This window comes from Hippocampus guttulatus, chromosome 3 (assembly GCF_054856545.1).
Source record: "Hippocampus guttulatus isolate MCC_2025c chromosome 3, RoL_Hgut_1.0, whole genome shotgun sequence".
Taxonomy (NCBI): domain Eukaryota; kingdom Metazoa; phylum Chordata; class Actinopteri; order Syngnathiformes; family Syngnathidae; genus Hippocampus; species Hippocampus guttulatus.
In genome coordinates this window covers 14,554,226-14,582,090 of record NC_141263.1, presented here as the reverse complement: position 1 = coordinate 14,582,090, position 27,865 = coordinate 14,554,226, and the positions used below count along the sequence as shown (strand labels likewise).

Genomic DNA, 27,865 nt, shown 5'->3' with positions numbered 1-27,865 from the left:
GTCGTTCCACAAGTACACTGAATCGACTTACTAGTGAGGACAAAGAGCGGAGCAGTACAACCTTCAGCTGGATATCAAATATATGGAATCGAAAATCATGCAGCTTTCCATCCCAAAAAATAATAAGCAGGATTGCATTTGGAAAGCCTGCATTTGCTCTTGTTTTAGGGTCTCTTTAAATCGTACGGGTGTACGCAACACTGTCCAGGAAGTGGGACAGTGTACGAATTCAAGAAATGTAGAAAGTTGCACAAACTGTCTATAAGAGTGAACGCTGGCGCGTTTTGGCTGCCGCTGCTCAACCCGTATTGTTTTGTGTTATTTGTTATTGTAAAGTGTCCTTGGGTGTCTTGAAAGGCGCTTATAAATAAAATCTATTATTATTATTATAAGCACACAGCATTGTATTGTAACAAGCATTGTTACGTTCGTGACTTTGACGGAACCTAAGCGAGTCAGATTCCTGTCTCTTTAAGTAACATAAAGCTCAGTGTAAACGTCTCCTACCTTCTTTTGTGTACAAAATACGTTTTGGGCGGTATCCTTTTTCGTTTATGCGAAACAAAAACAACAACCTTAATGTGCGTAGCTTACTTCCGGAGTGGCACGCTCACCTGTGGTGCACCACGCCCACTGGATCTCGATCTCCAACTATATTTGTACGCACACATAAAAATAAATAAATACAAAAATAAAATGGAATAAAACTTTGTTGTTCCCCAGTTTGTGTGGTGCTTAAGTATCAAGGAGGCTTTGTGGATGCTTAAAATTGAAATACTTAAAATCTACTGCCTTCACGAGCGGTTTGAAAATTGAGGCAAAGGGCACCTGTCAGTCACTCACTCGGAGAAAGAGTCTTGTTACAAAATTGCAATAAATAAATAAATATATATACATTTACGAACAAGACACTTGTGATCATTAAATGGCCGACATTAAGCGTAGGTAAATCGCATCGAGTACGGCGCACATGGTCAAGACTTTAGGTAAATTTCGCGGTTACATGACACTCCAGTTACTTTAGTGCTTCCGCTTCCGAGTCGCAAACCCCATTGAAGTAAGTCAATTTCAAAATACATTCATCAAGCAATTATAATTATGGTATAGAATATGTTTCTGATTTGGGGGACAATTTAAGCACCAGTGATCTGATTATGGCTCGGTTGTGTTTGTGTTCAAATATCTGTTAAATAAAGAGTTTTAACACTGACAATGATGCTATGTGGAGATTTGCATTATTTACATAGCGCTTTCAGAACCGCTGCAGATCTAATAATGCGGTTTCCAGACATACAACATAACATAAAATAACAAAAATTTAACAGAATGCATAACATAAAACATTGACAATAATACAATCTTAATAACCATTCCTTCAGAAAAAGATGACTGTAGATTCATTTTATAGCGTTTGTCTTTGGGCATGATTATGAGGTGATACGTTTGTTCGTTTGGAAAAAAAAAGTTTTTTGCAAACAGAGAGGGATCTGTGTTACGCTGTTTGTACATTTTTGTGTTCATTGCCCTTGCTTTCTCTCACAATATTTTAAGTGTTTACACGTGTTTCTATTTCAATAGTGCGTTTAAAATTATGCTTTGGGAGTATTACATTTAAAAAAGAGGCTATTTCCATATTGCGGATTTCCCTGGTTGTGATGTTGTTCTGCAACGTTCCCCCCGCGGTGGAGGGAGTATTTCAGCTTTCTTACTTTTTGTGAAGTTTTGCCTGTTAGTATGATTTTTTTTCTCATCTCCATCTATACAGGGTTAGGTTGATTAGGTGTCATAGCTTTTATTTCGAAGGCCCAGGCCAACGGAAGTATGTGCGGTTATTCGTTCGGCTCCCGCTGCATGACAAACCTCCCTTAGCCGCCAAGCAAGCGAAGAAGACGCTACGCAGAAATGGCGGTGACGGCGAGTCCTACGGCATGAGGTTGCTAAACGCCTTTTACGTGGATCGGACACATCTAACTGCTGGGAAAATGACATCGGCGTCGAAGTAGGACACCCGTCGAGGCGGCCACTGCAGAGCTCCTCCAACGTCTCCCCGGGAGAGTTTTCGTCTTGTCCGATGAGGAGAGCAAATCTCACCGGGAGCATGGCTTCTTACGGCAACCAGGTAGTTAGCGAGCTAACGTTACTTTTAGACCTCGCAGCTGCGTAAACGTTCGACAAACAATTTTATTTGCACTAGAGTCGTGTCAAAGCTACAAGTCGGCGGCACGGATATGTCGATATAAATGAAAGACTTGGCTCCTGTTGTCTTTGGAAATGTGGTGTCAAAAAGTGCTTGCTAATGCCCCAACTAAGCCTCATTGCAACAGCACCAGCAAGCATGGTAAGCTAACAGGCCCCACGTTTCCTTCGTCGAAGGGGCTTATGCGGATTTTCCAATGACTGGGAATGACTTGAACGACTCTTTACCCACCCACCGTGACACTTTGAACGACGATGCTGCGTGAGTGTCTGCTGTTGATGCCGAAGAGTCAAGTGACACCGAAAAGTGCTGCGTGTTTGCATGGCCCACCTGCTCTGGCTAGCTAGGGGCCTTCTCCGAGCGCATGTATCGACCACTGCTTCCTACTGCATATTTGCAGTTAACTGTGCCGCAAAAGAAGCATTTTCTATATGGTTTGGTAATTTCTTGTTGCTTTAGAACAAGACATTCTTATCTGGTAGCCAGCTAGCAGCTTTGCACAGGTGGTGAAGGTCGAACATGTTTTAAGTGTTAAAGTATTCAAAATGTTCAACATCCCCTTAGCTCGTTAGCGCGAATTGCGACAGTTCAACTGACCTTCGTGATTTTATATACTGCACATTCTGCTTTATATTTATGGTAATGGACTCATGCATTGGGTGTCATCGCTGTGGAGGTTGAGGGGAGGTGTGACTTGGTAAAGCGGACGCATCGCAACTGTGAACTTTATTCGGGTTACTCGAGGAGACGGTTAACCTGAAACAAGGTCCACTTGCAGCCTACGTCCAAAGCGACCAAGTGTTCCCGATTGCGAGATAGTTAACGACCGTGTGCAGGATGAGTTCATGCACATGCTGAACACCATTTGCCCCGATTGGGGAAGTTGAACACGAAGTTGCCACCATCACCCATTCTTATTGCAGGGTTTTTACACCCAAAAACTTGTATTTCAAATATTTGCACATATAGCCAGTGAAGGACAACCACCATCAAATAACCAAAAACAGGAATCATAAACTGTGGCGATAGATTCTTAATTTAGCACTGTGGCAAATCTTCCTAAAAATGAGTCTTTCAAAACGTAGAATCTCTGTTTGCATGGCAGCTTTAACAGAATTGTGAAAATCAAATGAATAGTCCCAGACAATTTTTGTGTGTGTTGGGGGAAAATTGCCTTTTCAGAAATGCTTTTGAGACATCCTGCTAAAAAATGGTCAAAATGCCTTTTTTTGGGTAATTTCTTCAAATTAGAGTAAAATCGAATAACTTTCATTTTATTTTCAACATATCCCCTTCTATTTTGGGAACTAATTCCTGGATTGACAGACAGTTTTCTGTGAAAAATATTCACCGATAAGCTATTACGGCCTGAAATTCCAATGGGTTCTCCAAGTTGACGCATTAAAATGAATTTGGCGTTTCAAATGCACCTTCAAAACTCGAAAAAGAACAAAAATGGAACATTGCAAACACATGGCAGTCAGGTTTACCGAATTACTAATCAATTGTAAAATATAAAAAGTATCAAGCAACAAGTCTGTTTTTTTTAAAGTGTAGATAAAATAGTTTATAATTCCAGTGCAATCTGAAGCTGCATTGTGATCAGCTTGCAAAATGCTGACAGTAGAGTCGAGGAAATGTGATGTGAGGGTTTCCCTCCCAGAACGGAATTAAAAATCCTTTTGGAATGGGGAAGAAGGTTGGAGCAGGGCAGTGACAGCAGCCTGTGACTGAAGCTGCTCCTCTGCCCGGAGACGGTGCTCCGCAGAGGTGGCTGTGATTTGCCCATAATGGACAGACGATTCAACGTCCAGCTTTCTGCCACAGATGTCAGGCTGTTCAACCCTGCACCCACAACAGAGCCTGCCTCATTTTATTCCGCCGAGAAACATCCCTTTTCTTGATCCTAGCACATGCAAGAGGGCGCTGGCAAATGGGAATTCCGAACCCAAATCTTAAAAGCAGCCTTCAGTTATCATATTTCGAATTATGATAATTACTCTACAATTAGTGCTTGTTAAACAATCTAATATCTTTCAGAAGCAGAATATTGGTGATATGAGCTTTGAAAGGCCATATAAACTTGCACAAAAACCCAAATATACCCTCGTATTAATAAAAAAAAAAAAGAATTATTTGGTAATTTCAAAGCAATTGTAGTTGGTTTGTGTTTTGTCCTTGCTCTCCCTGCAAGGAAACGTAGTCTTTTGAATACAGGAAGCAATTGTACATGCGGCGATACCCGCTAACTTGCCGCGGCGAGAAGTGAAGGCGCCGGCGGCCATCTTATGTTGCCACCCAATAACTTAAATACCTGGATTTTTACGTGGTGTTTTCACATTGTTATTTGTCTCTGTGAAAATGGCACTGCGTGTATATCTACATGCAAATACGTGTATGTAAGTCCATGCGTCTAGCGTGCAACTTGCCGGAAAAACACAAGCAGAGGTAAAATAATATGGTACTGGTTAGACAGAGCAAGGAGGAAAAGCAGCTGCTTTATTGCTTTAGTGAGTGGCATAAATAAAATGTGTTTATTGGTGGTAAAAAGTAAGAAGCGGAAATTGTGTCCTTGCGTCCTGACGTTATATGTCACGGTTTAAATTAGGATATCCCAATTGTTTGCAATTAAGATGTATACACAAGTAACTATCTGCTCACACTTGAATGTTTCAGAACTCGTTTATTTTGACCTGAACCCAAATGTTAATTGAACGTTGTCACTGATGTTCAGGCTCATCGATCCGAATGTTTTGTCTCCTTTTGATTGTTGTTAGCCCTTATGTATAGTGTGTGTGTGCGCGTGCGTATGCATGTTTGAGTTTAAAATGTTAATTGGAAATTGCCGTAATCAGCTACATCCGTACTTTAACAGATCGCGTACACCCCCTGAAATGATTAATACATATCAGAATGCGGTTTATTTTTTTTTGTTTTTCCTAAAATAACAGACTTGGACAATTATTTTAGGAGGCTGACGATATGATCCGATTAGTCGACTAATCACGATTACTGCTGGTGATTAGTCAACCAGCAAAATGATTGTTTGTGGCAGCCCTAGTATGTGTATATATATATATATATATGTGTGTGTGTGTGTTTATGTATATGTGTATATTTGTGTGTCTGTCTGAGTACAGACAAACAATATTTGCCCTGATAAATTCCTAAATTTTAATCTTCTCGACAAAGGTGTTTGCTCTGCTATTCTCGTATTCGGTGGTGGGTGTTAGTCCTAGCACTGAATTCTTTAACTGGTTCTGCACCCAAAATGGCAGTCTTTCCTTCCGTCTTCACACGCTCCAGAGTTCATGCCAGCTAGTTATTGTCACTGTTATTACATGACACTAAAACGCAGGCACATGCTTGCTCCAGAGGTTCCAACAATCACATTAGCGCTGGAGCTTTCCGTCCCCGTGGCAGGTGTGCACGCATTATAACAATACAAACTATTTCAAGAGCATATTTTATCTCGGCTTGATGAATCTTCAAATCCATGAGGAGATGACTTGAAATGTTTTCATACCATATGATAGCTTAGAGCGTACGTGCGTGTGTGCGTGCGCGTCCTGGCTCAAGCGGTAAAATGATGCAGATGGCTAATTTGCTGTAATCCTCAGTGGAAAGCAGCAGCAGAGGCAGCTTAGCGAGGTTCGCATGGCACGCCTACAGAGTAAAGCAAAGCGACAGTCACGCCGTTGTCATTGTATTTGCCGCCCGAAGCCATCGGATTACGCTCAGCTATTTGTCGTTTGGCGGAGTGCAATTTCAGCAATGCGGGGTGTCACGTGAGGCCCCGTTTGCAAAGAGTTCTATATGCTTGACTTGCACTTTCTTTTTCTGTGCGCCTCTCCGTTCACGCTCCGCTGTTTTACTTACCGTGACGATTGAACCGGCGGCGCGGTTGGTGTGCTGGTGTCACCTTTGCGCTTTGACTGCGTGTATGTATTCTTTCAAGCGGTCACGCAGTGGTGCAGTGAAAGAATACATACAATACGGCGCATTGAAAAGAACAGCATCGGGAGCTGTGGAAGAAATTACTTAATGCATTTATTTCCTAATCCAAGTTGTATCAAGTGAAACTCAAATTGTACAGTACAGTGCCTATTTTCAAAACTGCTTGTTGTTCAGTTTTAAAATGCTTACTTGTTAATTGGAAGTTGTATCCTGAGCCCTTTGTTGCGATACGCCGGTAAACAGTATCGCGGCTTTGTACGGCAAGAAAAGTAAACGTTGGTGTGGTGAAGTACCACTTCAGTTGTCCTCAGTTTTGCTTTATAACTTGTGGTATTCTCAAGAAGCAGCCCTGTATTTCTATTTGCACTTTTTGTGTTGAGGTGAACACGCAGTCTAGGTTATTGATTGTCGCTTGTCTACAACATTTGGAGTACAACTTTTATACAGTGCCCCTAGTGTTCAGACTGGGACGCCACATAACTGAAACGCCTCGTTACACGTGACATTTGCGTGAAATGTCTCGTGAGGCTGTTAGACAAACATCCGGTTGGTTGTTAACATTTTCAGTAAGGGCAAGTTGTTCGTCTGAAGCAGGCGTCACCGATGCCCCAGGGTAGAAAATAGCTCACAAGTAATGGGACATTGTGATTTTCTACAAATTTTGTACAAGTCATCATTTGAAAATGGAACCATTGGGATAAATTCATAAATATAGTGTTACCGGTTATTTATTGTATCTGTTTCCTAAATATTGTGAGACATCACAAAAAAATGGCGGTTTCTTCACATAAAAGGAGTGTGTCTCGGGTAGCTCTTCATTACTCAGTTCCATAGAAGTAGCTTTTGTGTTTTTGAACAATATTTGATTAAAATAAAGCACTTTTCCTTCATGATTACGAGACATAATGGCATTTGTACACTGTATCGCCAAGTACTAAAATGTAAGTACTTCGACTCCGTCTGTCGGTGCATCGCTAACCAGTAGACGGCATGTTTCACGGTCGGTGGGAGAACATTTAAGCCTCCTATGTTTCATTTGATGAAATATACGTATGCGCACTCCTTGTAGTCCAGTGCTGTGTTCTCCCTGGAAAAAAAAAAATTAAAAAGATTTAGTTTTTGAACATTGGGAGGAACCCTGAGTAAGGGCAACACAAACACAGAAAGAACCCGTGTCGAAAGTTCCACGCCAATGGAACCATTTAAACCACGATAATCTGACTTCAGTCTTCAGATAACATAAGTAAACCAGTTGTGGCCGGTTACTTGCAGGTTCGGATTTGAGTTTAAATTCTGGGCCCTGTCATAAAACCGAGCACTCCCTTCACTGTGCATGTTGAAATTTGTATATTTTATATTTTTAAACAATACAGTAGATATTGGCAGACAAACCTGGGGGGCTCATTGTTTCATTTTTTTTTTTTTTTTTAAATAATGGTCAAGGTTTATGTTTAACCCAACATGACTCAGCACTTCGAATTGATTTACCGGTAGCTTCACTCAGGCTCGCTAGAGTTACTCGTGGTACTACAGTACAATTTTTAATCATTTTCTAATATGAGTAGACTTGGACCTCAATTGTGTTGAATTTGTTCATTTCAAAGCATTGTCATTTTGATTACAGCAGCTAATTACATGCACGTTTCAAATGTTGCCTCCCCATCGGGCTCATGTTTGTCTTGTCTCCACAGTATATCTTTGGAGAATTCAGCCCGGATGAGATCAATCAGTTCTTTGTGACTCCACGATGTTACGTCGAGGTAAGGAGGGTCAACACGATATCCGAAATAGTTTTTGTGAGAAGGAAATGATTCTTGACTTATGTTTAATGTACACTCACATTGTAGAAGCTCCATAATACTGCTCTGAATCTGTGGGTATGTCGTATTGCTCCTTGCAGCAACCACCGAAAATACACACGACTTTACATTTACATATAGGCACTAATTGTACATTGGGGGGAAAAAATGTTTCAGCACACTAGCAAACAAAAATGTTGCAAAAAGTATGTCTATTATGAAGTAATGTATCTATAGTGAAGTCATTTGGGGTGTTTTAATTGAAAACCAAGCTCTTTTCTGTCGTTTGTACAATAACTGGTAAATTGTACCTCCTGCCGTCTAGTGGCAGAGAATTAATTGTTGCAGGCAGACATGAACAAATAAATTTTTTTGGTCGTCAATATTTGAAACTCCAACTAAATTAAAGTCGATAACTTCCTGTGGCACGCCAGATAATCTCACACTTGAGAATGACTCTGTCTCCAACCATGCATCTCCAATGTGTTATTTCAGAATATCGGTTGTACTTTTTTGTGTCTTTCCTATGCAACGGTGCTAATTTGGGCTTCACCCCCTTCCTCTTTCCAGCTTCCACCGTTCAACGACAAAGCGCCTTGTGTCAGCCAATCTTCCGGTATGCACATTTAACTTTCACTTTTCTTTGACTACAGTGGATGTTTTTGATAGTGTTGAACATGAATGAGTACACCCCCATTGATTTGTTTGAAAACACTTGTTTCCTTTCAGAATCATCCCCGTGCCCCATCAAATATTTTCCGACAAATGAAAATGAGTACACAGTCACTGCTCAGCATTTGTGAGAACAATCATGTCATTAACAAAACAACCGCAAATGACTCTAAATACAATCACGATTTTGAGAATGTTTGTTTTACTGAGAAATAGATCCGCTTACTTTTAAGTTTATGTTGAGCACATGATCTCTTAAAATACTTTTTGTCATACGCTATATCAAAGCAGACTTTGAAATTGCAAGACTATTTATATCCCAGGCTGAGATGGTCTCACCAGACTGGGAAGTGGGGAGCGTTACATTTTTAGCATGCATCTGTACAAAAATGTATTTGCAATTCAAGATACCAACACATTGAGATCTTTTAAGAACACCCAAACAAAAGCCACCACTTAACAGCCACATTGAAAAAAAAAAAGACGCATATGCATATGACTGTTGTTTTAACTTGATTTGTATTGACTATTTAGGAGGTTACTGCCCTCCTGCTGTACCATATATAATGGAGTCAATGGGACTGCAGGGTTGCGGTGAGTGGAGGGGCCCGACACCGTGGCTTGACTCGCTGCTGTGTGTCGTGCTGTCAAACTTTAAAATTAAACAAATAAATAAATAAAATCCAGCCTTCATAACTGGTGGCTTCTTGTGCCTATATTCTTTCTCTTGCCTGTTGGTCAAATCTGTAGAGCTTTGCATGCTCAAGACCCTGTTATGTATCTTGTCTTCTCTTGCATTAAAATGCATTTCACCTCTGCAAGGCCCCAAGTTGATTTTCCATCTATTGGGAAGAATTAAACCTAACGCATTGACTGAGCATTTTTTTGGGTTGTTCCTAACACCTGTTGTTGAGGTTCAACTGCAGTGTACAATTGCGGCGTGTGATTTCAGTCCTACTAACGGAGAGGGCCTTTTCTTATCTGAGCAGGTAACTGCAGGCTTCACGCTCTGTTGACCATTGGAGGACACTGCTTCGTGTACTCTGCGTTACCAGTTTGCTTAGTCACTACAATGATGTTGTTTTCCTAATTTGCACGCACTAATATTTCCTGTTTGTTCACTTTTTCATTTGGCGCCTCACGTTTACACGGCACTATATTCGAACTACAGAAATGTACATTGATTTTGTTGTTGGCAACTTAGGTGTCTGACTTCGAAAAATATTGATAAAATTCAAACAAATCACATTTTTAATTCTGTATATTCAAAACACTTGCCATCATTTGTCAACCTGCTGTCATAGTTTGTGTTAAAAAATATTCATTCTCAAAGTTTTGCTCCTCAGAGCAAAATTCTATCTCAACAAATTAAAGTAGAAGTGGCTTCAGAATGGATGGATGCAATACATTACAATACATAGCGTAGCAATACATAGCAATACATGTAGCGTTTCTATTAAGTACATTAAGTGTTACTTTTAACCTTTTAAGTAATTGATATTTGACTGCAAATGGGGAATTGACACCGATCAAAAGAGAATATACCAATACTCAAGTGGTCTTTTTTTCGCTGGAAAAATAAAACTGCAGCCTGCTCAATCAGTTGAGATTCATGTCTGTTTGTATTATGCTGCCCCCTGGTGGCTGAGGCTGCACACCAAACGCAGCAGAAGTGATTACTTTAATGGCAAGACAGCACCGTACTAATTGTGATTCTGTAATGCAATATTGCTAGTCCAAAAGCCTGTTTACACTCGCGCGTATGCATGTGGGTGGTATGTTAATGTGTCAGGAAGCCTACACAGGCACATACCACCTCCGACGCCGCCACCTTGACATGATATCGCAATGCAATTAAATGGATCATGAAGTCATCTCGGCCCCTTTGTTGTAGCAGGCAACGCTCTCCATTTGTGTCGCTTTGTTCCTTGTTCTGCAAAGTAAAAACGCCAACCGGAGGAAAATAAGGGGAGGAAAAATCCCCCCCCCCCAAATTTAAGCAACAATACAAATGTTAATTATTACCACTACCACAACTTGGGTGTTTGAGAATCTACACAGATGTACAGTGGGGGGGGGGATTTTGAAAAGCACATTTGGGTTTATATTGATATTTTGAAGTAAGTTTAAAATGAATTTGGGGTTTGCATTGACTGTAAGCTATAATCAACATAATAAAATTAAATACAAAATATTGAGCTCCTTTCCACTCTCTGAATTCAGTTTCTGAATTGAATTAATAAAATAGATATTCAAATTTATTGAGGTGCACCTGCATCTCTGCCAGATTGCAGAAGGTTTTATGTGTATGTTCTATTTAAAGCCTCAATTTAGTTCAGTTTATGTCTATAAATGTGTCTAATGGATTTTTATGTCTGTATCATGGTACCTGCAGGTGATGACTATCAGCACATTAAATTTGGTGTTGATGAGGTCATGGACTCCAAGCCCGTCGGTGGCGTGAACGACTCTTTGTACAAAGTGTCGAGCACCCTGAACCCACAGGCTCCAGAGTTCATCCTGGGCTGCCAGTCAGCCCAGAAGACCCAACAGACGACGACTCCGGTGGGCGACGCCACAGATGGAAGCCACTTCAACTCTGAGGATGGGCCCTTCTCTGAGGCCTCGGCCCTGGACAATCATCAGGTGTGCCAGGACATGGACGGGATGCCTGGTGGCCCGGGACAGCGAGAGAGGAAGAAAAAGAAAAAGCGGCCCCCGGGGTACTACAACTACCTGGACCCATCAGCCGGCGGCAGCAACAGCAACAGCATCAGCGCTGCAGATGGGACGCCTGTGACAGCACTGGTGAATGGACACGCAATGGGCGTATCGCAACATAATGCAGAGGATGCAGACTGTCAGACTTTATCGGGGGGCGGCCTTCCCTCTCAGGGTGTCGTCTCCACGCCGACAGCTGCTCCGACGGCCAAATTCACTGCCAATCAGAGAACTTGTGATAGCCCCGATGACTCGTCATCGGACATGAAAAGTGGGGCCGCCTCTTTATCAGATTGCACCGTTGCAACTTCCCCCTCTTCTTCGGCCTCATGTCAAAGCAGAAGCGTGACTGAGGGATCAAGGACTGCAGATGAGCAGCCAGATCAGTTGGCTCCACAGAGTCCTGAACTTTCAGGTAGTCCACCGAGCCCCCGCTCCAAGTCACCTCTTCCTGCTTCTGCTGCTACGACTAATGAACCCGAGGCGGGGGAGGTGACAGAGAGTAACGGGTTGGCAGACTCTGGCACTCCGGTCGGTGCAGATGGACACAAGGAAGACTGTGAGAGTGACGATTTGACCCCGCAGGCGTCTCCACACTGTGCTGCCCAAACGAAAGTGGCAAAGTCGTCGCAATCGCCCGCAGTTCCCGCTGCGCCTACGACTAACCCACCCAAATCTTGGGCTAGCCTCTTCCACAACTCTAAGCCGCTTCCTGGCAGCCCCCCGGCCTTTGTGGAGGTTAAGAATGCCGTGGAAGTTGTTGCCCCTCCCCTCCTGACACCAGAGACACCCGAGGAAAAGCTTGTTGAGGTCAAGGAAGGCCCTGTCCCTGTATCAGAGGACCCAATGGCTCCTAAACTTGCAGGTATTCCGCGAAGATGCTTCATGTTGCCGCTGTACTAAAATGCACCCTGTATGGAAAGCCGTTTGAGCATTTATCTAGTATCCTTGATATCCAACTTCAAGTCCATGCGCTAGTGGGCCTGCACAACTAATTCGATTTTAATCGTGATCATGGTTTCGGCTGCTGTGAATAAATTGACCTGATCGCTGGCTTAAGTTGCAATTAAAATTTTGGCACACCTCTGCTGAATATTTAACCCGGCACATTCTCAACCTGGAGTCAGTCAGTCACGAGGGGCGGTGGCAAATCCTGCTTAAGGTTTTATAAAGCTGCCAAAATAACAAGAGAGAGAGATACTAGAATATATTTAGTAAGCCCTTGGTCGATTTCAAAATCTTGGGATAATTTCTTTATTTTCACTATTCTAAAATTTATTTATTTTAGTTTGCTTCCGCACTGAAAACTGTTTGCATATTGTTTGTTGAAAAGTAGTGCCGTAAACGCTTTCCCCTAACATAACTAATCACGATGACGACGTATGCAGCTCTATTTAGCCGCATGCATTTTGTCCTCATGAGTAATAATTTAGCGCACTTGTCTTTTTTTCCACTGCTTTGTGACATTTCTGCACACGACCAGGACAACTTTGGCAAACCATTCGGACTAACATGTTGCTCGTGAGACACAACTGCACTAGTTCTCATTTTTGTGCTACTGGTACCACCGGTGAAGCCCTAAATGTTAACTAGTAATATTCTGCAATCTCACTAGTAGTACTACTAGCACACTTTAGCATTTACTCAATTCAACCTAAGGTTTATGTACGAGTCCACTCTTTCTCCATACAAGTTAACAAGCTATATTTTATAATGCCGAGAATTTTAGTGGCTTCACTTGAGCATTTATTCAATCTTGATATTCACCTTAAGGTCCAAGTACTACTATCCCCTTTGTCCTCACTAGTGATTCTATTCAGCACACTAAGGGATCAACCGCATCTTACTAGTATGTTTTTACTCCCCACTGCTGTATGACATTCTTTCTGCACTCTAATTCGGCAACGTGACTTCGTAATGAGGCAAAACTGCACAAGATGACATTGGTGCGCTATGAGCACTACTAGTGAAGCACTGAATATTAGCACATAATGTTTTATGGCACTAATCTTACTAGTAGCACACAGTTGGCAGCTAGTGCATTTTTGTCTCATTAGAAACACGTAGTTGTCCCACTCATGACAAACTTGTCCCATTTGTGTGCGGAAATGTCATGCACCCTAGTAATAGTGAGTTATACTAATAGCATATAATAGTGTCACAAGTAAGACAGCAGTTTTACTACTGTGCCCTAGTCAGACTGCAAGTGCGCTGAATTGTTCTGCTGATAAGGGCAAAAAGGGCACGAGCACTTGGACCGTGAGCCGATATTAAGGGTAGTGGGTGTGAATAAACGCTTTCAAGACTGCACCTGATCAAGTCGGGGTCTTGCATTAAGAAAAGCAATATCGCTTTGACCACTTGATGGCAGTGTTTATCCAGGTATGTGAGCCACTCCTCAGAGCAAGGGGGATATACTGTATAAAGTTATTTACAGGTTGTGGGTAGAAGTGAGGGTCACATCTGGTAACGGGTGTGAACGTTGAAGTGGGTGTTTAGTTAAATCTCACTTGGAGTGCTTGCCATCGTTTTCATCGAGTTCCTGTGTATACACCTGACGTCCTGATTATATTACAGGCCAGATTGTTTTTGTCTAATGTGTGAAGTGACTAATTTTTGCTGCATGTTTAAAACCGGACAAGGCAATGCCTGACAAATAAGGAATTGTGTCCTCAGGCTTGTTTTGGTTTTCATGTTTCTCATCTGGACCGTTTGCGTAGTCGGAAAGGCTCAACGATGGCTTTAATTTTTACTCTCACTGTCAAGAACATATTTGCAGTCATTAACCTAAAACAGAACTTTATTCGACATGTGTTTTCAGTACACAATAATTGGGGCAAACCATATGGTTCTCCTGATTGAGATATGACATTGTTGTCCCATTATGGTTCGTGTGGTTATCCAAGTGAAGTGAGTCTTGGTCTTATGAATTATTTTTACTTGATAACTAAAAACTCGAATTGGACAGAGGGTCCAAATCACCCCCCTCCCCAAACTGCAAAATCCACAATGTCACCCTGTCCATGTTACCATGGGAGCTGTGTTTTAATGACAGTCTCCCTTCCTAGGCGTGGAATAGCATAACCTTGCTCCCGTTCACACGTCTCTTATGTTGCTGTCACAAGAGACACAGCTGGAAAAAGGAACATGTTCCAACTCGAGAACGCCCGATTGCATGTTACTTATGGTGCGCAAGGAGCATGCCTATTTAACGTTGTCTGTTTGAATCCCCAGAACTTATTGCGAATGTCAAGTTGATACACAAACCAGTGTCTTTGCAGCCGAGAGGACTCGTCAACAAAGGAAACTGGTGCTATATCAACGCTGTATCCTTTCAACATCTGCCTTCATGAAGGTCTAACTGGACAATTAAAACTTGTTAACTTTTATACATTTACAGAGTTTGAGGTTGCTGTTTGATGTTTTTAAATTCCACCAGATGGCAGAAGATACATAATTCACTTGTGTATCCACAAGCTGCCATTCATACAACACAACCTGTATGCCATACACATTCCATGGTAATTTTTCTACTAAATTGAAATGCTTTTGATTGCAGGATGTGTTTTTTTTTTTTTATGACTTTTTGTCTGGTGGTGTGCCGTGAGATTTTTATCATAAGATCTGTCCTTGGCTCAAAGGTTCGGAAAGGCTGAGCTCATGAATCATAAAGGATCTTTTCAACATGCCATTTTTTCTATCCTGACTCGAAGCCCCCAGACTCTCCAGGCCCTGATCGCGTGTCCTCCCATGTATCACCTGATGAAGTCCATTCCTCTACACAATGAAACACAGAGGCCGTGCACCTCCACACCCATGATAGACAACTTGTGAGTCACGCATCCTGCCATGGTGTTGATTATGTGCTTTGCTGACCGATTCCCTTTTCTGTCTTCACTATCAAGTGTGAAGCTGGTGAATGAGTTCACAAACATGCCGGTGCCGGCGAAACCCAAACCAGGTAAGCTGCTTTTCGTGACGATGATTTGACTTCATTTCTTCTCTTTCCAACACTGACCCAAAGTCTTGTCCACAGCTGTTGGCGATAAGCTGGTGAAAGACATTCGGCCAGGCGTTCCCTTCGAGCCGACGTACATCTACAGACTCCTCACACTCATTAAGTCCAGTCTCTCGGAAAAGGTAGGCAGCCTCAAGATCTCTTGCTTCTTTCATGGTCTCTGGAACGTTCAGTCCCGTTGGCCAGTGTTGTTAGATTGCCAAAATGTACATTTTTAATTAGGCTGGGAAAAATATTCATTGAATGTGCTGAATCGAACAATTGTCGAAAGGTATTTGCTTGCATATTTTATGAAAACACAGCAAATTTAACAAGTTTCTGTATGTGCCCACACCTTGACCTTGAGATTTCTATGACGGTAGGCATTCTTCGTGTTTTTTAAACTGGTGCCGATGATGTGTTGCCAGGGTCGACAGGAAGATGCAGAGGAATATCTTGGCTTCATTCTAAACGGGCTGCACGAAGAGATGCTGGCTTTGAAAAAACTAATCTCGCCTCAGGAAGAGAGTAAGCACCTTTCACAGACACTCGTTTGTCACCTGGCACAGTGTGTGAAAATTACTGCGGAAGTTGGAAATGTTCAATTGATGAGAGGCAATGAGGTGGCAGTTTTTAGTAAATGAACAGTCACGCGAGCATCTCAAGTGTTTCCTTCATTTGTTTTTGAGCAGAATACCCGATGCCCAACGGCCCAGAGTCACTGCCTGGTGTGGAGGAAGACGACGCCGACAAGGATGAAGAGGGGAGCGAGGACGAATGGGAGCAAGTTGGCCCCCGCAACAAGACTTCTATCACTCGCCAAGCCGACTTTGTTCGCACGCCCATCACTGACATATTTGGAGGACACATTAGGTACGCGGACCAAACCAAAACCAAAATAGCCGTGCTGCTTTTGTGAATGTCTCATGAGACGGAAGGCGTGTGGTATCCACCCACAGAGACACTTAACCTCTGGCCCGCTTGAAAGGCAAGACCCAGAGTGGGTAAAACTGGCCTTAATAACATGTTCTCTGATCTTCTGGTCTGGTACAGGCCACATTATTTTCTCAACGTTGTTTGGAAGCAGAAAAATAGAACGTGGGGGGTGTATGTTTGTCTGCTCATTTGCTCGCTGTGGTTATTTTGAGCGCTAGTAGATGTTAGTGTATTTTAGGAAAGAGCTTGTTGCCCAATGACAGTCTGAGGGGATTCCAAAAAAATTACTTTTCTATGACTCACATCACTCATTGCAGTTCATTCGGATGTTTGTGAGATACAAGTCAAGTGTGTTTGATTAAAGAAAGTAAGTTAAGGATTTCATGGTCATAAGAGGAAACAGTCTTTTCCACTTAGTCCATTTCTGCATGTTCACAAATGTTCAAATAGGTTTCCGTCAGTGTCTAAACATTTCATCACGGAACATTTTATTTTGAATTGAGAGATTCTGTGATCCAATACTTTTCAACATTACTGCGACATTCTTTTTTTACTCACTCACCTACCAACCTCGAGTGCAAATTCCCAAAACCATAAGTTCATAGTGTACTGTGCAGAGCGTTGCAAATAGTTCTCAGTTTTGCTGAGTACTGTCCCAGCACTAACGTTTGCCATCATTAAGTGTGTCATTATTACCCCCCCCCCCAAAAAAAAAGCCACAGACAATCAAATAAGATGCTTTTTAGGACACTGTAGATGATGCTATGCTGTGTGACCTGAGGTATTTTTTCACACTGCTTGTGCATCAGGTCGGTGGTCTATCAGCAGAACTCTAAGGAGTCAGCCACTCTGCAGCCCTTCTTTACGCTGCAGCTTGATATCCAGTCCGAGAAGGTCCGCACAGTCCAAGAGGCCCTGGAAACGCTCGTCGCCCGGGAGTCGGTCCAGGGCTACACTTCCAAGAGCAAGCAGGAGGTATGAAAGAAGTACCACATGTGGATGCTACGTGCTGTCAGACATCACTTGCATTACTGCTGGTACTATTCTTGGCCTGCACACTGAGTTTTAGTTGGCTTATTTGTTAGTGAGACAAGAATGCGACATTCTTTCCAACAAGTTTTTTTTTTCTAGAGTTTTGTTGTCCTCTGATTGTTTTTCAACATCTCGGTGTACTGCTAAAGGTTATCTTCATTTTGAGTTGATTTCAACCTGCTGGAGTCACACAGTGTTGTGTGTTCAATGCCTCCAAAACATCAGAAATGATTTACGAGTCATCGCTTGGCAAGATCAAAATGTTCTCTTCTGTTCTCTCGTGTCGCCTCCTCTCTTGTTCGCAACATTTTTTTTTATCCTGGGTTTTATCTTAAGTTCCGCACTTATAAATCAGCATCACCCAAACTGTTTTTATAGTCTGGGACAAATCTTGTCACCCCCACAATCAGTTTTGATTGCACGCATTTTTATCCCTCATGTCAGATTGAGGTCAGTCGGAGGGTGACTCTGGAGGAGCTGCCACCCGTCCTCGTGCTCCATCTCAAGAGATTTGTCTTTGAGAAAACTGGAGGCTGTCAGAAACTCAACAAGATCATCGAGTACCCTGTTGATCTTGAAATAAGCAAAGGTATGACTGTTTTAAAAGAGCACGGACCTAATAAAACCTCCGTTGTCAGTTTTATTTGACAGACGTCTCAATAAATCAAAGCTTTAGTCACTTGTACAAATGTTTGATGTAAATGTCTATTTGTCACAGGGTAATGCTGGGTAATCTCTCTGTTTTATTTACACGCTTATTTTCTGCACTGACGTTCACTTTAGTATAGAACAGGATGCAACGCAACAAAGTTTATACTGAGGCTTTTATGTGATATCTTGCAGACTTGCTGTCTTCTGGAGTGAGGAGCAAAGTTGTGAAAGGCCAAAGAACGTACAGGCTCTTTGCAGGTGAGCTGGTGCTTTGAAAATTGAATTTCTACCTTGTTTGAATTTCGCAACAGGTCACCGTTTTATTTGGCTTAAGTTCAGATGCCGTGCTGGGAGCACTACTTCTCAACATTAGCCAGAAATGATCTTTTTTCTTCCATTTCAATGACATTTTCCCCCACCTCATAGATTCTGAACGACCGATAACAGTTCATTTGAGATATTTTTATTGGCGTCTGAAAATTGCCACACCCTTGGCATCCCCCTATCCTGGACATTTATTTTTTATTTTTGAAATGTGGGAAAAGCCCACACATGATGAGGAATAAATGTGTGCTTACTACAACTTTCAACGGTGCATTGTGCTCGAGATGACCTATAGCAAACCTCAACAACTACCCCCCCAACCCCACACCCCCAGCAGACTTCTGCCGCAGTTTTAAGACTGACCTGTGAGAGGTAGCATGGTACCACATGGTATCAAGACTGCCATAAAATACAGAAGAAGCCTTTCGCTTGCCACGTTGCTGTTGTAAACATTTGTCATTTTTATTGTAGTGAATGATGTGTAATGCAAACACCGTTTGAGCATTTATTCGATATCCTAGAGACAATTGTAGAATGACTAGGGTATCCTAGGAGAACACCTGTCTTAATAGTTTTTTTTCCGCGACTGACTTCCACCACTGTACTACATTTTTCCAAATTTGGCCACACTCATAATGGGCATTTTAGTACCACTTATTAGGGTTCTGGGGCCTTCTAGTGCATGGCACATGTCTACTAGTTAGCCCTAGTAGTGTTAATAATTTACCTATAAGGTTTAATTGAGCGCTACTCGGCCTAAAATGGCATGAATGGAAAAAACATACAACAGTCTTTTTACCGTTGTCCTTCATTGTCTCACCAGTGAGGACAAAGAGCGCACTAGTACTTGGATCTGAAAGTCTATATCAAACTAATGCTGAAACTTCTTTCCATGTTCTTCACTTATAATCATCTTGCTCAAATTAAATGAGGGAAGAGGCTTTAAAAAGGCATGTTTTTCTCTTTCCCCGGCAGTGGTCTATCACCACGGGAACAGTGCGACAGGCGGTCACTACACCACGGATGTCTTCCACATCGGTATCAACGGTTGGCTGCGCATCGATGACCAGGCGGTGAAGGTGATCAACCAGTACCAGGTGGTCAAGCAGATTGCAGAACGCACTGCTTACCTGCTGTACTACCGCCGCGTTGACCTCTTGTAGACGCACGCGCACGCACGTCGACAGCGGAGCAGGCGACAAGCATACATGCATAAGCTCACAAATACATGCCTAACGCAGCTCCCCTCATCCTACACGTGACACACACAAACACACATGTGGAACATATGGTGAACAGGAACACTGCCCGACTTTGTTCTCTTGCAAGATTTTCCTCCTCTTCCTTTGTGTCCTTGCTTCCTTGAGAGCCAGCTTTTCCAGCACCTCTTCCCAAGAGGAGACACAAGTTGCATTCAGCAAGAATTCCTTGCAACGGCTCACTCTTCTCTGTGCACCACTGCTGTCGTTTTCTGTTCTTTTCCCCTGACTTAAAAGAATAGGCGGTTCAGATGGAGAACTGCAAACTGGACTGTTGGAGTATCTTCTCTCCACTGAGCGGATTCACCAGGAATGATCAGTGTTGGCTTTTTTTATTTGGCAAGCTGCAGTGAAAAGGCCCATTATTGAATGAGCGCATTGACCAGGACTAGCACCAGCAGCATCATCATCATCATCATTATCATCCCAAGCCTGCTTGTCTCCTCTTCCTCATCCAGGTACAGGTTGAGCCCTCACGCACAGCAAGGGCTGGGCTACACGTAATCTGAAGTGAACACTCCCTGGGTTTTTACGTCGACAAAGAGTATCTAAACAAAGTCTTTATTGCGCTTTAGAATTGTGACGACAAGCTTTCTGTGCATTACGATAATGTGGCAGGTATATTTGCAACTATTTAGACTAAAATATCCCAAAAAAAAGAAAAACATGCAGTCCTTAAGGACTTTGCTTGTTTTTAGATTGTTTGCACTGGAGATGGCAACTAATCAAAAGATAGATTCCACTGCAAGAGCTGCCCTCGTTTACTTTGTACATTTCCTGTTAGATCCATTTGTCGTCTCTGTCATCTCCTGTCTCCAGGTGGCTCGTCGGTGTGTCTGAGCCACAGCACCCATCCAATTCTCCCCAAAAACTCAGCTGTGAGGGGAGGGGGCCAGCCTTAGGTTCGATCTGTGATCTTTTTCCTGCCCGAATCGGGCGGGAACCTCTGAAATAACACGTCTCAGCAACGTGTGTTGAAGGGTGCGGAAAAATTAGCCGACACCAGTGCACGGACGTCTGCACGCAGACACACTCGCACAAATGGAGATAGCATTTGCTTTCGTTGAAGATCTTAATTTTTTTTTTTTTTTTGCATAATTCATTGTGATGATTTTTGTTTGCTCATGTTACTAAAATGTTAATTTTCTGTTTCGGTCACTTATCGAACATCCCCACGCTCATGCTCCTCTCTGACTTCCGCTTGCGCTTGAATTGGATGTTTTCAAAGGAAATGACATGGGCTTAAGCACAACGATGAATAAAGATGAAGTAGTTCTTTGCTCTGTACTTAGTTCGTTTTCTCTCACTAGCCACAACCACTTTCACCAACATCACCTCCAGCACCAAGCACCCAACAAAGTGCACCCCGTTTCCCCATATCTAACATTGTCATTTAAAGTCTCTGAAAAGTGAAGACATTTTTACATGAGTGCGGTCAACAAACCAAGTCAATTTGAATAATTGAAAACAAAAAAAGTGGATTTGAGGCTTCAAAAGTGCCCCCCCCCCAAAAAAAAGCAATCGTCTCTGCTTATGAACGTTGTGGATGTGTTCACTAAATACACACCCTCCTGAAAAATGGATGCTACTTTGTGTGGCATCTTATTTTACGCCTACCCCTGCCTACATGTTTAGCTATAAAAATGTATCAACGGTGGCTGGAATGTATCCCACTGTGGTGGGGCTTTGCACGCCTTCCGAAGAGACGCGAGCCACCAGCCATCTTGAAAGCCAACATGTAATAATAACCAAGGAACTCTAAACTCATTCACTCCCAAAGACGTTTTTAAACGTCTTTTCAGACATGGTCCAAGAATTGGCTGGTACTGAATGAGTTAAAAGGACCAGATAACCAGTGATTCGAATGACGGCGGACGGAAGTGTGTCACTGAGCACCGTTTGAGCCACGCCCAAATTATCGCGAAAACTGAAAACACCTAACACCTCATGGTATGTCTCCACATCTCAACACTTATTTGAAAAATCACTTGGTGGATCTTGTTGTGATGTCATTCCACTTTTGTGGGTTTTAAACTTTAAAACCTTTGCCAACTTAACCAAAGGACACCATATTGAACTCCTGCTTATTTTTAAACTTTTTTTTGTTGTTGTCTTTATCTCCTGCGCTCATACTGTGCTGCAAACGTTGTAGTGCTTTCTCCCCAAGCTGTGACATTGACCCTCGTTTGCGTATTTATTCCTCCAAGAAGAAAAGAATGTCAGAACATTTGGACTTTGAAACGGACAGCCAGAGCTTTCCGATTGCTTCATGTGTGTCTTCGGTATGAGCTCCTAACAGTCTGCTGGAGTTGTATACAACAATCTAATGTCTTTTGAATTTCAGGCCTCCGCCATTCTATTTTGTTTGTTGTTCGAATAAAGGATTGTGCAAAAAGGAGTTTGCTAAAAATGACACAGAGACAAAGACGTGTTGTCATCTTTCAAATGCTCCACAACAGACACTGGCGTGTGACTGGTTTGCCATGCAGTGCACTTGCTCCTGCGGCGTGGCTTGCCTCGGCATAATGGAAAGCAGACCCATCATTGAAAAATCTGCTTGGTCTGCTTGTTTTCAACCCCTCCTTCCAAACGAAAACTAGGCTGGCCTCGAACGCGTGAATGCTTTGCTCTGCGGCAGATCGTCAACACTAGTCAAGTGGAATAGAAAACTTGCCTTGGACTACTGGGTGACATTTCTGTACAAAAGTGCGACTTCACGCTTTGTCCTTTGTGCAAAACTGCACAAAGTTGACATCTGTGTATCGGTGCAACAATAATCCCAAATCATGGTAAATCTTTTCTGAACTGCCAATTGCCATTCAACCCGTCGTCTTCATCATGTGAACATTTTGACGTCATGAGACTGAGTAGCCGACACCTACCAATTGAGTAACAGTACCTTGCCATAAACAAGATCTTCTCAGAATTGGTGCGGCCACGGAAGTGTCATGTTGCAGAGACTGCAGGAGTCACAAAAAGGTGTAGAAATTAGAAACCTTGGAAGTGGATGAGTGCTCTGGTTTCTTTGCAAGAGCTGCCAGTTTTGCTGAAAGTACTGAAACATTGACAAGCTACATTCAAATGTTTTTCGAAAAGGTTAAATTTACCTGTTATAGTTTAACATTCTTTGACTCGGGTGAACAATACAGTTTAATAGACTTATCCATAAAATGACAGTTTTTACTCGTCCAACACAAATTTCATGAACATTTTTGGGTTTATGATAGAACAAACCACCTCATCCTATTCACTTCTGTCGCGCAAGACTCCCACTTTTGTTCTCCAGTCTGTTAGCTGCAGTAACATTTGGTCAAAAGTGACCTCATGGCATCACCATGTGCCAAGTTTAATAAAACAAAGGGCCACAATCCTAAACATACACGAGCAAATGACTGTGAGGCCCCCGTGCTGTCAGTTTTAGGGGTAGACTTGTGACCTTGGGTTCCCGTGCGAAGGACATATTGTACTCTACGCGCTCCAGCAGCTGCTTCCAAACACACTCAGTGAGGCCTTTTTAACTCACGTAAGCATGTATGTAAGAAGCATGCTTCCAATGACATTGTGCACGCTTGTGCCAGTGAAGCTGTCAGCCTGAATTCGAGCGCTGCATGAATAATTACAGGCCGTCGAAGCCATTCTAGTCTAATATTCAAAGTCGGACCACCATGGCCTTGAAGTTGGTATCTTATTTGACTTTGAGTGGCCACAAAAAAAGCCTTCCAAAGTCTCAAATGTAACGCGAGGAGGCCTGCGGGGGGTTTACCCATGTGAAAGCCGAGCGAGTCGTTTATTATAATGGAGACCATTCTGCTCAAAGAATGTCTTCCATTTGAAATGTGAGCCAGGGGATAAAAAAAAAAATGTATACCACTACAACGCTGCTTAGCATGTCCAGAAACAATCAATGCCCTTTTCATGTTGGCGTTATACGCGCACCATGTACGTGTGTGCGGTTTGCACAAATCAACAAAAGCAATGTTTTATTCTGCAAAATGATATTTAACCTTACATGCAACACCCATATAATGTGTGTGCACGCGCGCACAAGTTCCTCATTGACATTTTGAAGCTTGCAATTATGTTTAAAACAGTATTTTCAGCCAAAGTATTTATGGGAATGCTGAGAGAGTTGTGTACTGTTAACATAGTTTCCCAGCTAAGTCATTTATCTTGTATTATATTTTCAAAACCTCTCATATCACACACACCACACAAAAATGCCAATACATATTGAAAGAATGATCTAGTCTCGGTTTATTCAGAAATGTGTACTCTATGTGACATCTGAGGCTGTTCAGTTGAACAATGCACGTTAATTCACTAATTACGGTCCTCTAGGGGTGGTCATCATGCATGTTTTGGATGTTTACCTCCTCCAACATACCTCAGTCATGTGATCAGCTTATCATCAAGCTCTGCAGGACCCTGCGGAGGATCCCTCTCATTTGAATAAGGTGTTTTTGGAGGAGGAGTAGCAGGAAATGCAGCCCTCAAGGACTGGAATTTGACACCTATGTGTTAATTGGACCGTCTGCCATTTAGTGAAAGAGTAATTAATTATTCAGCCTGTCATTTTACATCACTGCCATAGATAGATGAACAAACATTTTTCGGATGAATAGGTACTGGTTGATTTTCTTGCAACTCTGTGGTTGAGTATAACTGCTGTACCATTTTTTTTCTATACCACATAAAATATCAGTATTTTATTTTGGGAAATTGTGTTTAAAATGGTCACTGTTTTGTTTGCATCTGGTTCATATTAAGTCATCTGGGGGACCCCAAGGCAAACCCGGTAAGACGACCTTTCACATCCGTGTACAGAACTGACAAAAAAAATGAAAGAATCTTCATGCTTTAACAGTAATTAGAGGAGAACATTAAGAAACATGTAACATAGCTTACAATTTTGACCGCTTTAATAATGTGTAGTTTCGAAGATGTATTCGTCAAATCTGGAGTCACTCTCCACTTCATTTTATGCAGTGCTACTTAATGCAACTGGCAAGAGTGTCTGGCTCGTGCTGTTTTCCATACACACTTGGTGTCACTATGAAAAATGTCAGTCGCAATTTTGATTAACAACAACAACAACAAAAAAACCTTTCCATTCAGCTGGAATAAAAAGTTAGCAAATCTACACATGCACAGTGAGAGACGGGAGTAGTCGAAACCATTATGATAGCTGATATATTTAAATGTGTAAATAAGCACGTGAATTAACACTAAAACAATGGTAGCCTTAAACTTCTGTTTTTATGAGATGTTTGGGGCGGCCCCTGGAAATCTTACGGCCCCAAGCAATGACTTGTTTGTATTTTAATAGCAATGCTTGTGTTAAGGATTGTATAGTGGGTTACTCGACTGACTTCTGTGCATTGCGGATTGGTTTGATTCTCATGCGGTGATTGTGTTGATGTCAGTCTAAACATAGCTCTAAATGTGCCCTGCTGTGATAGATTGCTGCCTTTCACCCAGTTACCTGGAATATGCTCCAACTCACCCTGTGACCTTAACAAAGACCAGCACTATGGAAAATGGACATATAACTTCTTGAAATGTCGTCATGGGCCAAAAAGTGGTCAAAAGTTATTTGTTCATGTCATTTTCTTTCAGATTCAATCTCTTTCAAAAGACTGTTCAAAGTTCATCGTATTAGTGCGGCTGTATTCTCATTTTAAAGGGAGCATCTCTCGGCATTGATCTTATTGGTGAGTTACGATTTTTTAACTGTTGTTGGTATGCAGCTCTAATAATTTAGAGCTCAAGGAACAAAAAAAAAACCTTAAATGTAATTTTAAAAGGAGACCACACCTTACTTTAAGACAATAGAACCCTGTGATTTCTCCCAGCCATTCAACAAAGAAAGCTTGTGAACAAATGCAGTGGATTTAAACACTGACACATCGCGGATACAATTGTTTCAGGCCTCTTCAGAGCTTGCTGATGAGCTGTTCAATTGAATCAAGTGTGTTGGAGGGAGTTGGAGTAGAGAGGGATGTAAAACAGGCAGGATACGGCTCTCGAGGAACCGGAGTTCCCGACCCCGGCTGACGATAAAGAGAAAACCTTAACGTAAATGCCAAATGCTGAGAAAAAAAAATCTTTTACTCGCGCGTGTGCAAGTCAAGACCATTGTGGAAAAAAATGCTACATTTGTAGCATTTAGCCCAAAAGTGTGATCGACCGTATTTGCGAGTACGTTCAAATGTATTTTCGAGTACTGTATGTCTGAACGTTTTTGTAAGAACGTTGGAACATGTTTGCCAGTCCAAATAGTTTTACTCCACATTGGCAGCTCCACACTTCTGTAGACTGGCAATATAAGAATAGCAGTAATCGAAATAGCCGAAAAAGCGCTTCGCGATACCTCATTCTCTACTACCAGCTTGTTTCCAAGTTTTCATACCTGAGTGGACACAAAGACAATTTGCTGCTCCACGGAGCTTTATAGTTTGGTGAATGTCCCCTGAAAACTGGCCAATTGGAAGAGTATGTTTTGTTCTAACTTTTGTTTACATCAGGTGTAATGCCATTTTTGACCACTAGATTGGGATAAACTTTCATTTGAGCAAGAAGGAAACAGGAAGTCTGCCTGTTGAACGTCATCTGCTGTAATCCTGCTTTTTATGCCTACAGTTAGCACAGCCATAGGTTAATTCTGTTTGGGCATGATTAATGATGTTTAGTTTTATTTGTTTCCTGTAAACAATGAGAGATAGATGCACTGCAATATTTTTGTGATATCCATTGCTCTTGCTCTTTTGGTATATTACACTGTTTAAATTTGTTGGTATTATCTTAGCGAGTTTAGAGACGTTTAAAAAAAAAAAAAAAGAACGACCCCCCCCCCCCCCCCCCCAAAAAGCAACCTAAATGTTGTAAAGTAAACTCGCCGACTAACTGGTTCAACCAAAAGTGGCTCAGGTCCACTTGTGTCAATGACTTTGTCTCTCAAAGCCCAGGGTTGCCCTGTTGGAGCATCCTCTGACAACAGGTGAAGCACAGGTCAATGGAAACCTTAAAAGTCGCTCAACTTTGTGTCGTCACGCAACCTGTGCGGACGTTTCAATGCCTTTCTGTGGTTTGTTTTGCTAATCAGCTTCATGTTCAGCTCGCCTGTGTGCGTCATGTTTAGAGGTTCTCCAAACCACCTCCTCCAGCCCCTGTCAAAATAAACTCGTGCACTGTAATACATATGGAGTACTGTGTGTGTGTGTGTGTGTGATGGTGGTTCCCCTTGAACACCACCAAAAAAACGGCAATCCCACCTGCTTCTGATTATATAACGTCAGAAGAGTTTCCACTGAAATTGTATGAATTATGTATTAGCTCACAAAGTATGCTCCTCATCCAGTGGTGCTAAGTATGAAGTACAGATACTTTGTTAGTGTGTGTAAGTACATTTTGAGAGTATTTGTACTTGAGTATTTATATTTTTGATCGCTTTTACCTCCATTTAAAAGCATGAATAATTTCTACTCTCTTTTTCAGAATTGGCCTTTTACTTTTTTCAACGTCCATGGGTGACGACAACTAGAATTATATTCAACTGTGGTTAAGATCGGGTTCAGTGGTTCTCAAAGTGTGGTCAGCGGGCTCCCTCTTGTGGTACGCAAAGAACCACTGAATGAACTATTAAACTGCATGATGTTGCAGTTGCTTCACCTTTTTTGATCTCGTACATTATTTTAAGTATGAAACGTTTCAGTTTTCAGTTCAATACTACAGAAGCATGGAAATGCCAATCTGGAGTCAATATTTTTGACTGGCAAGTACATTTGAACGTATTTAAATGTATCCAGTCAAAAAAAATTTACTCCACATTGGCAGTTCCACACTTCCGTACAAACTTACACTGAGATGTAATCTTTAACTACATTTAGTTTCCAGCATTTTTGGGGTGACAATTTTGTGTACAATTCGCTTTAATAATTGAATCATTAAGTACACTTTTTACTATATCTTAATCACAGTGTTAACGTTCAAACTGTGCATAATGTGACATCCTTTTTTTTAACCCATATTTGTTACTATTGTTACTACTTTATTACTATCTAGTTACTATTTATTTATAATCTGCACCCACTGCCTTTTTTTTTTGTAAAAGATGAATCAGGATGCCATAGCAACATGTTAGTTTAACGTTGCAATAAAAGCTGTAGTGTGGAAAACCCAGAGTTGCCAAATGTGACTGTACATTTGCGTCATTCATGTGCCAACCAGTCACTTGCCACACTGATTGTTCAACTGAATGATGGCATCGATTTTAGTCAACATTCACCTCTACACACACCAATCAGGACACAATTTTTAGCCC

The 27,865-nt window shown here is 41.9% G+C and overlaps 1 protein-coding gene across 3 annotated transcripts; it reads left to right on the top strand.

Annotated features, from left to right (window-relative positions):
• The first annotated feature begins 1,854 nt into the window (after positions 1-1,854).
• Positions 1,855-21,960, top strand: usp10 (ubiquitin specific peptidase 10). Of its 3 annotated transcripts, XR_015100436.1 has the most exons (16): positions 1,855-2,119; positions 7,846-7,914; positions 8,524-8,569; positions 9,160-9,219; positions 11,021-12,211; positions 14,581-14,672; positions 15,067-15,176; positions 15,252-15,307; positions 15,383-15,486; positions 15,772-15,871; positions 16,036-16,216; positions 17,089-17,254; positions 17,756-17,900; positions 18,155-18,220; positions 19,262-20,003; positions 20,365-21,960. XR_015100436.1 is itself a non-coding variant. In XM_086106945.1 (15 exons), the coding sequence occupies exons 1-15, from the start codon at positions 2,072-2,074 to the stop codon at positions 19,447-19,449; spliced, it is 2,622 nt and encodes an 873-aa protein (XP_085963071.1). In that variant the 5' UTR covers positions 1,855-2,071; the 3' UTR covers positions 19,450-21,960. The 3 variants fall into 3 exon arrangements, 2 of the variants coding, with proteins under 2 accessions (XP_085963071.1, XP_085963073.1); XM_086106945.1 differs by having other exon boundaries at positions 19,262-21,960; XM_086106947.1 differs by lacking the exon at positions 9,160-9,219 and having other exon boundaries at positions 19,262-21,960.
• Positions 21,961-27,865: the final 5,905 nt, after the last annotated feature.

Bases quoted from the DNA above. Each gene is read 5' to 3' on its own strand.
- usp10 (XM_086106945.1), top strand. From the start codon at position 2,072: ATGAGGAGAGCAAATCTCACCGGGAGCATGGCTTCTTACGGCAACCAG. The intron at 12,212-14,580 runs GTATTCCGCGAA...TTGAATCCCCAG, and splicing joins AATGGCTCCTAAACTTGCAG to AACTTATTGCGAATGTCAAG. The intron at 15,177-15,251 runs GTGAGTCACGCA...TTCACTATCAAG, and splicing joins ACACCCATGATAGACAACTT to TGTGAAGCTGGTGAATGAGT.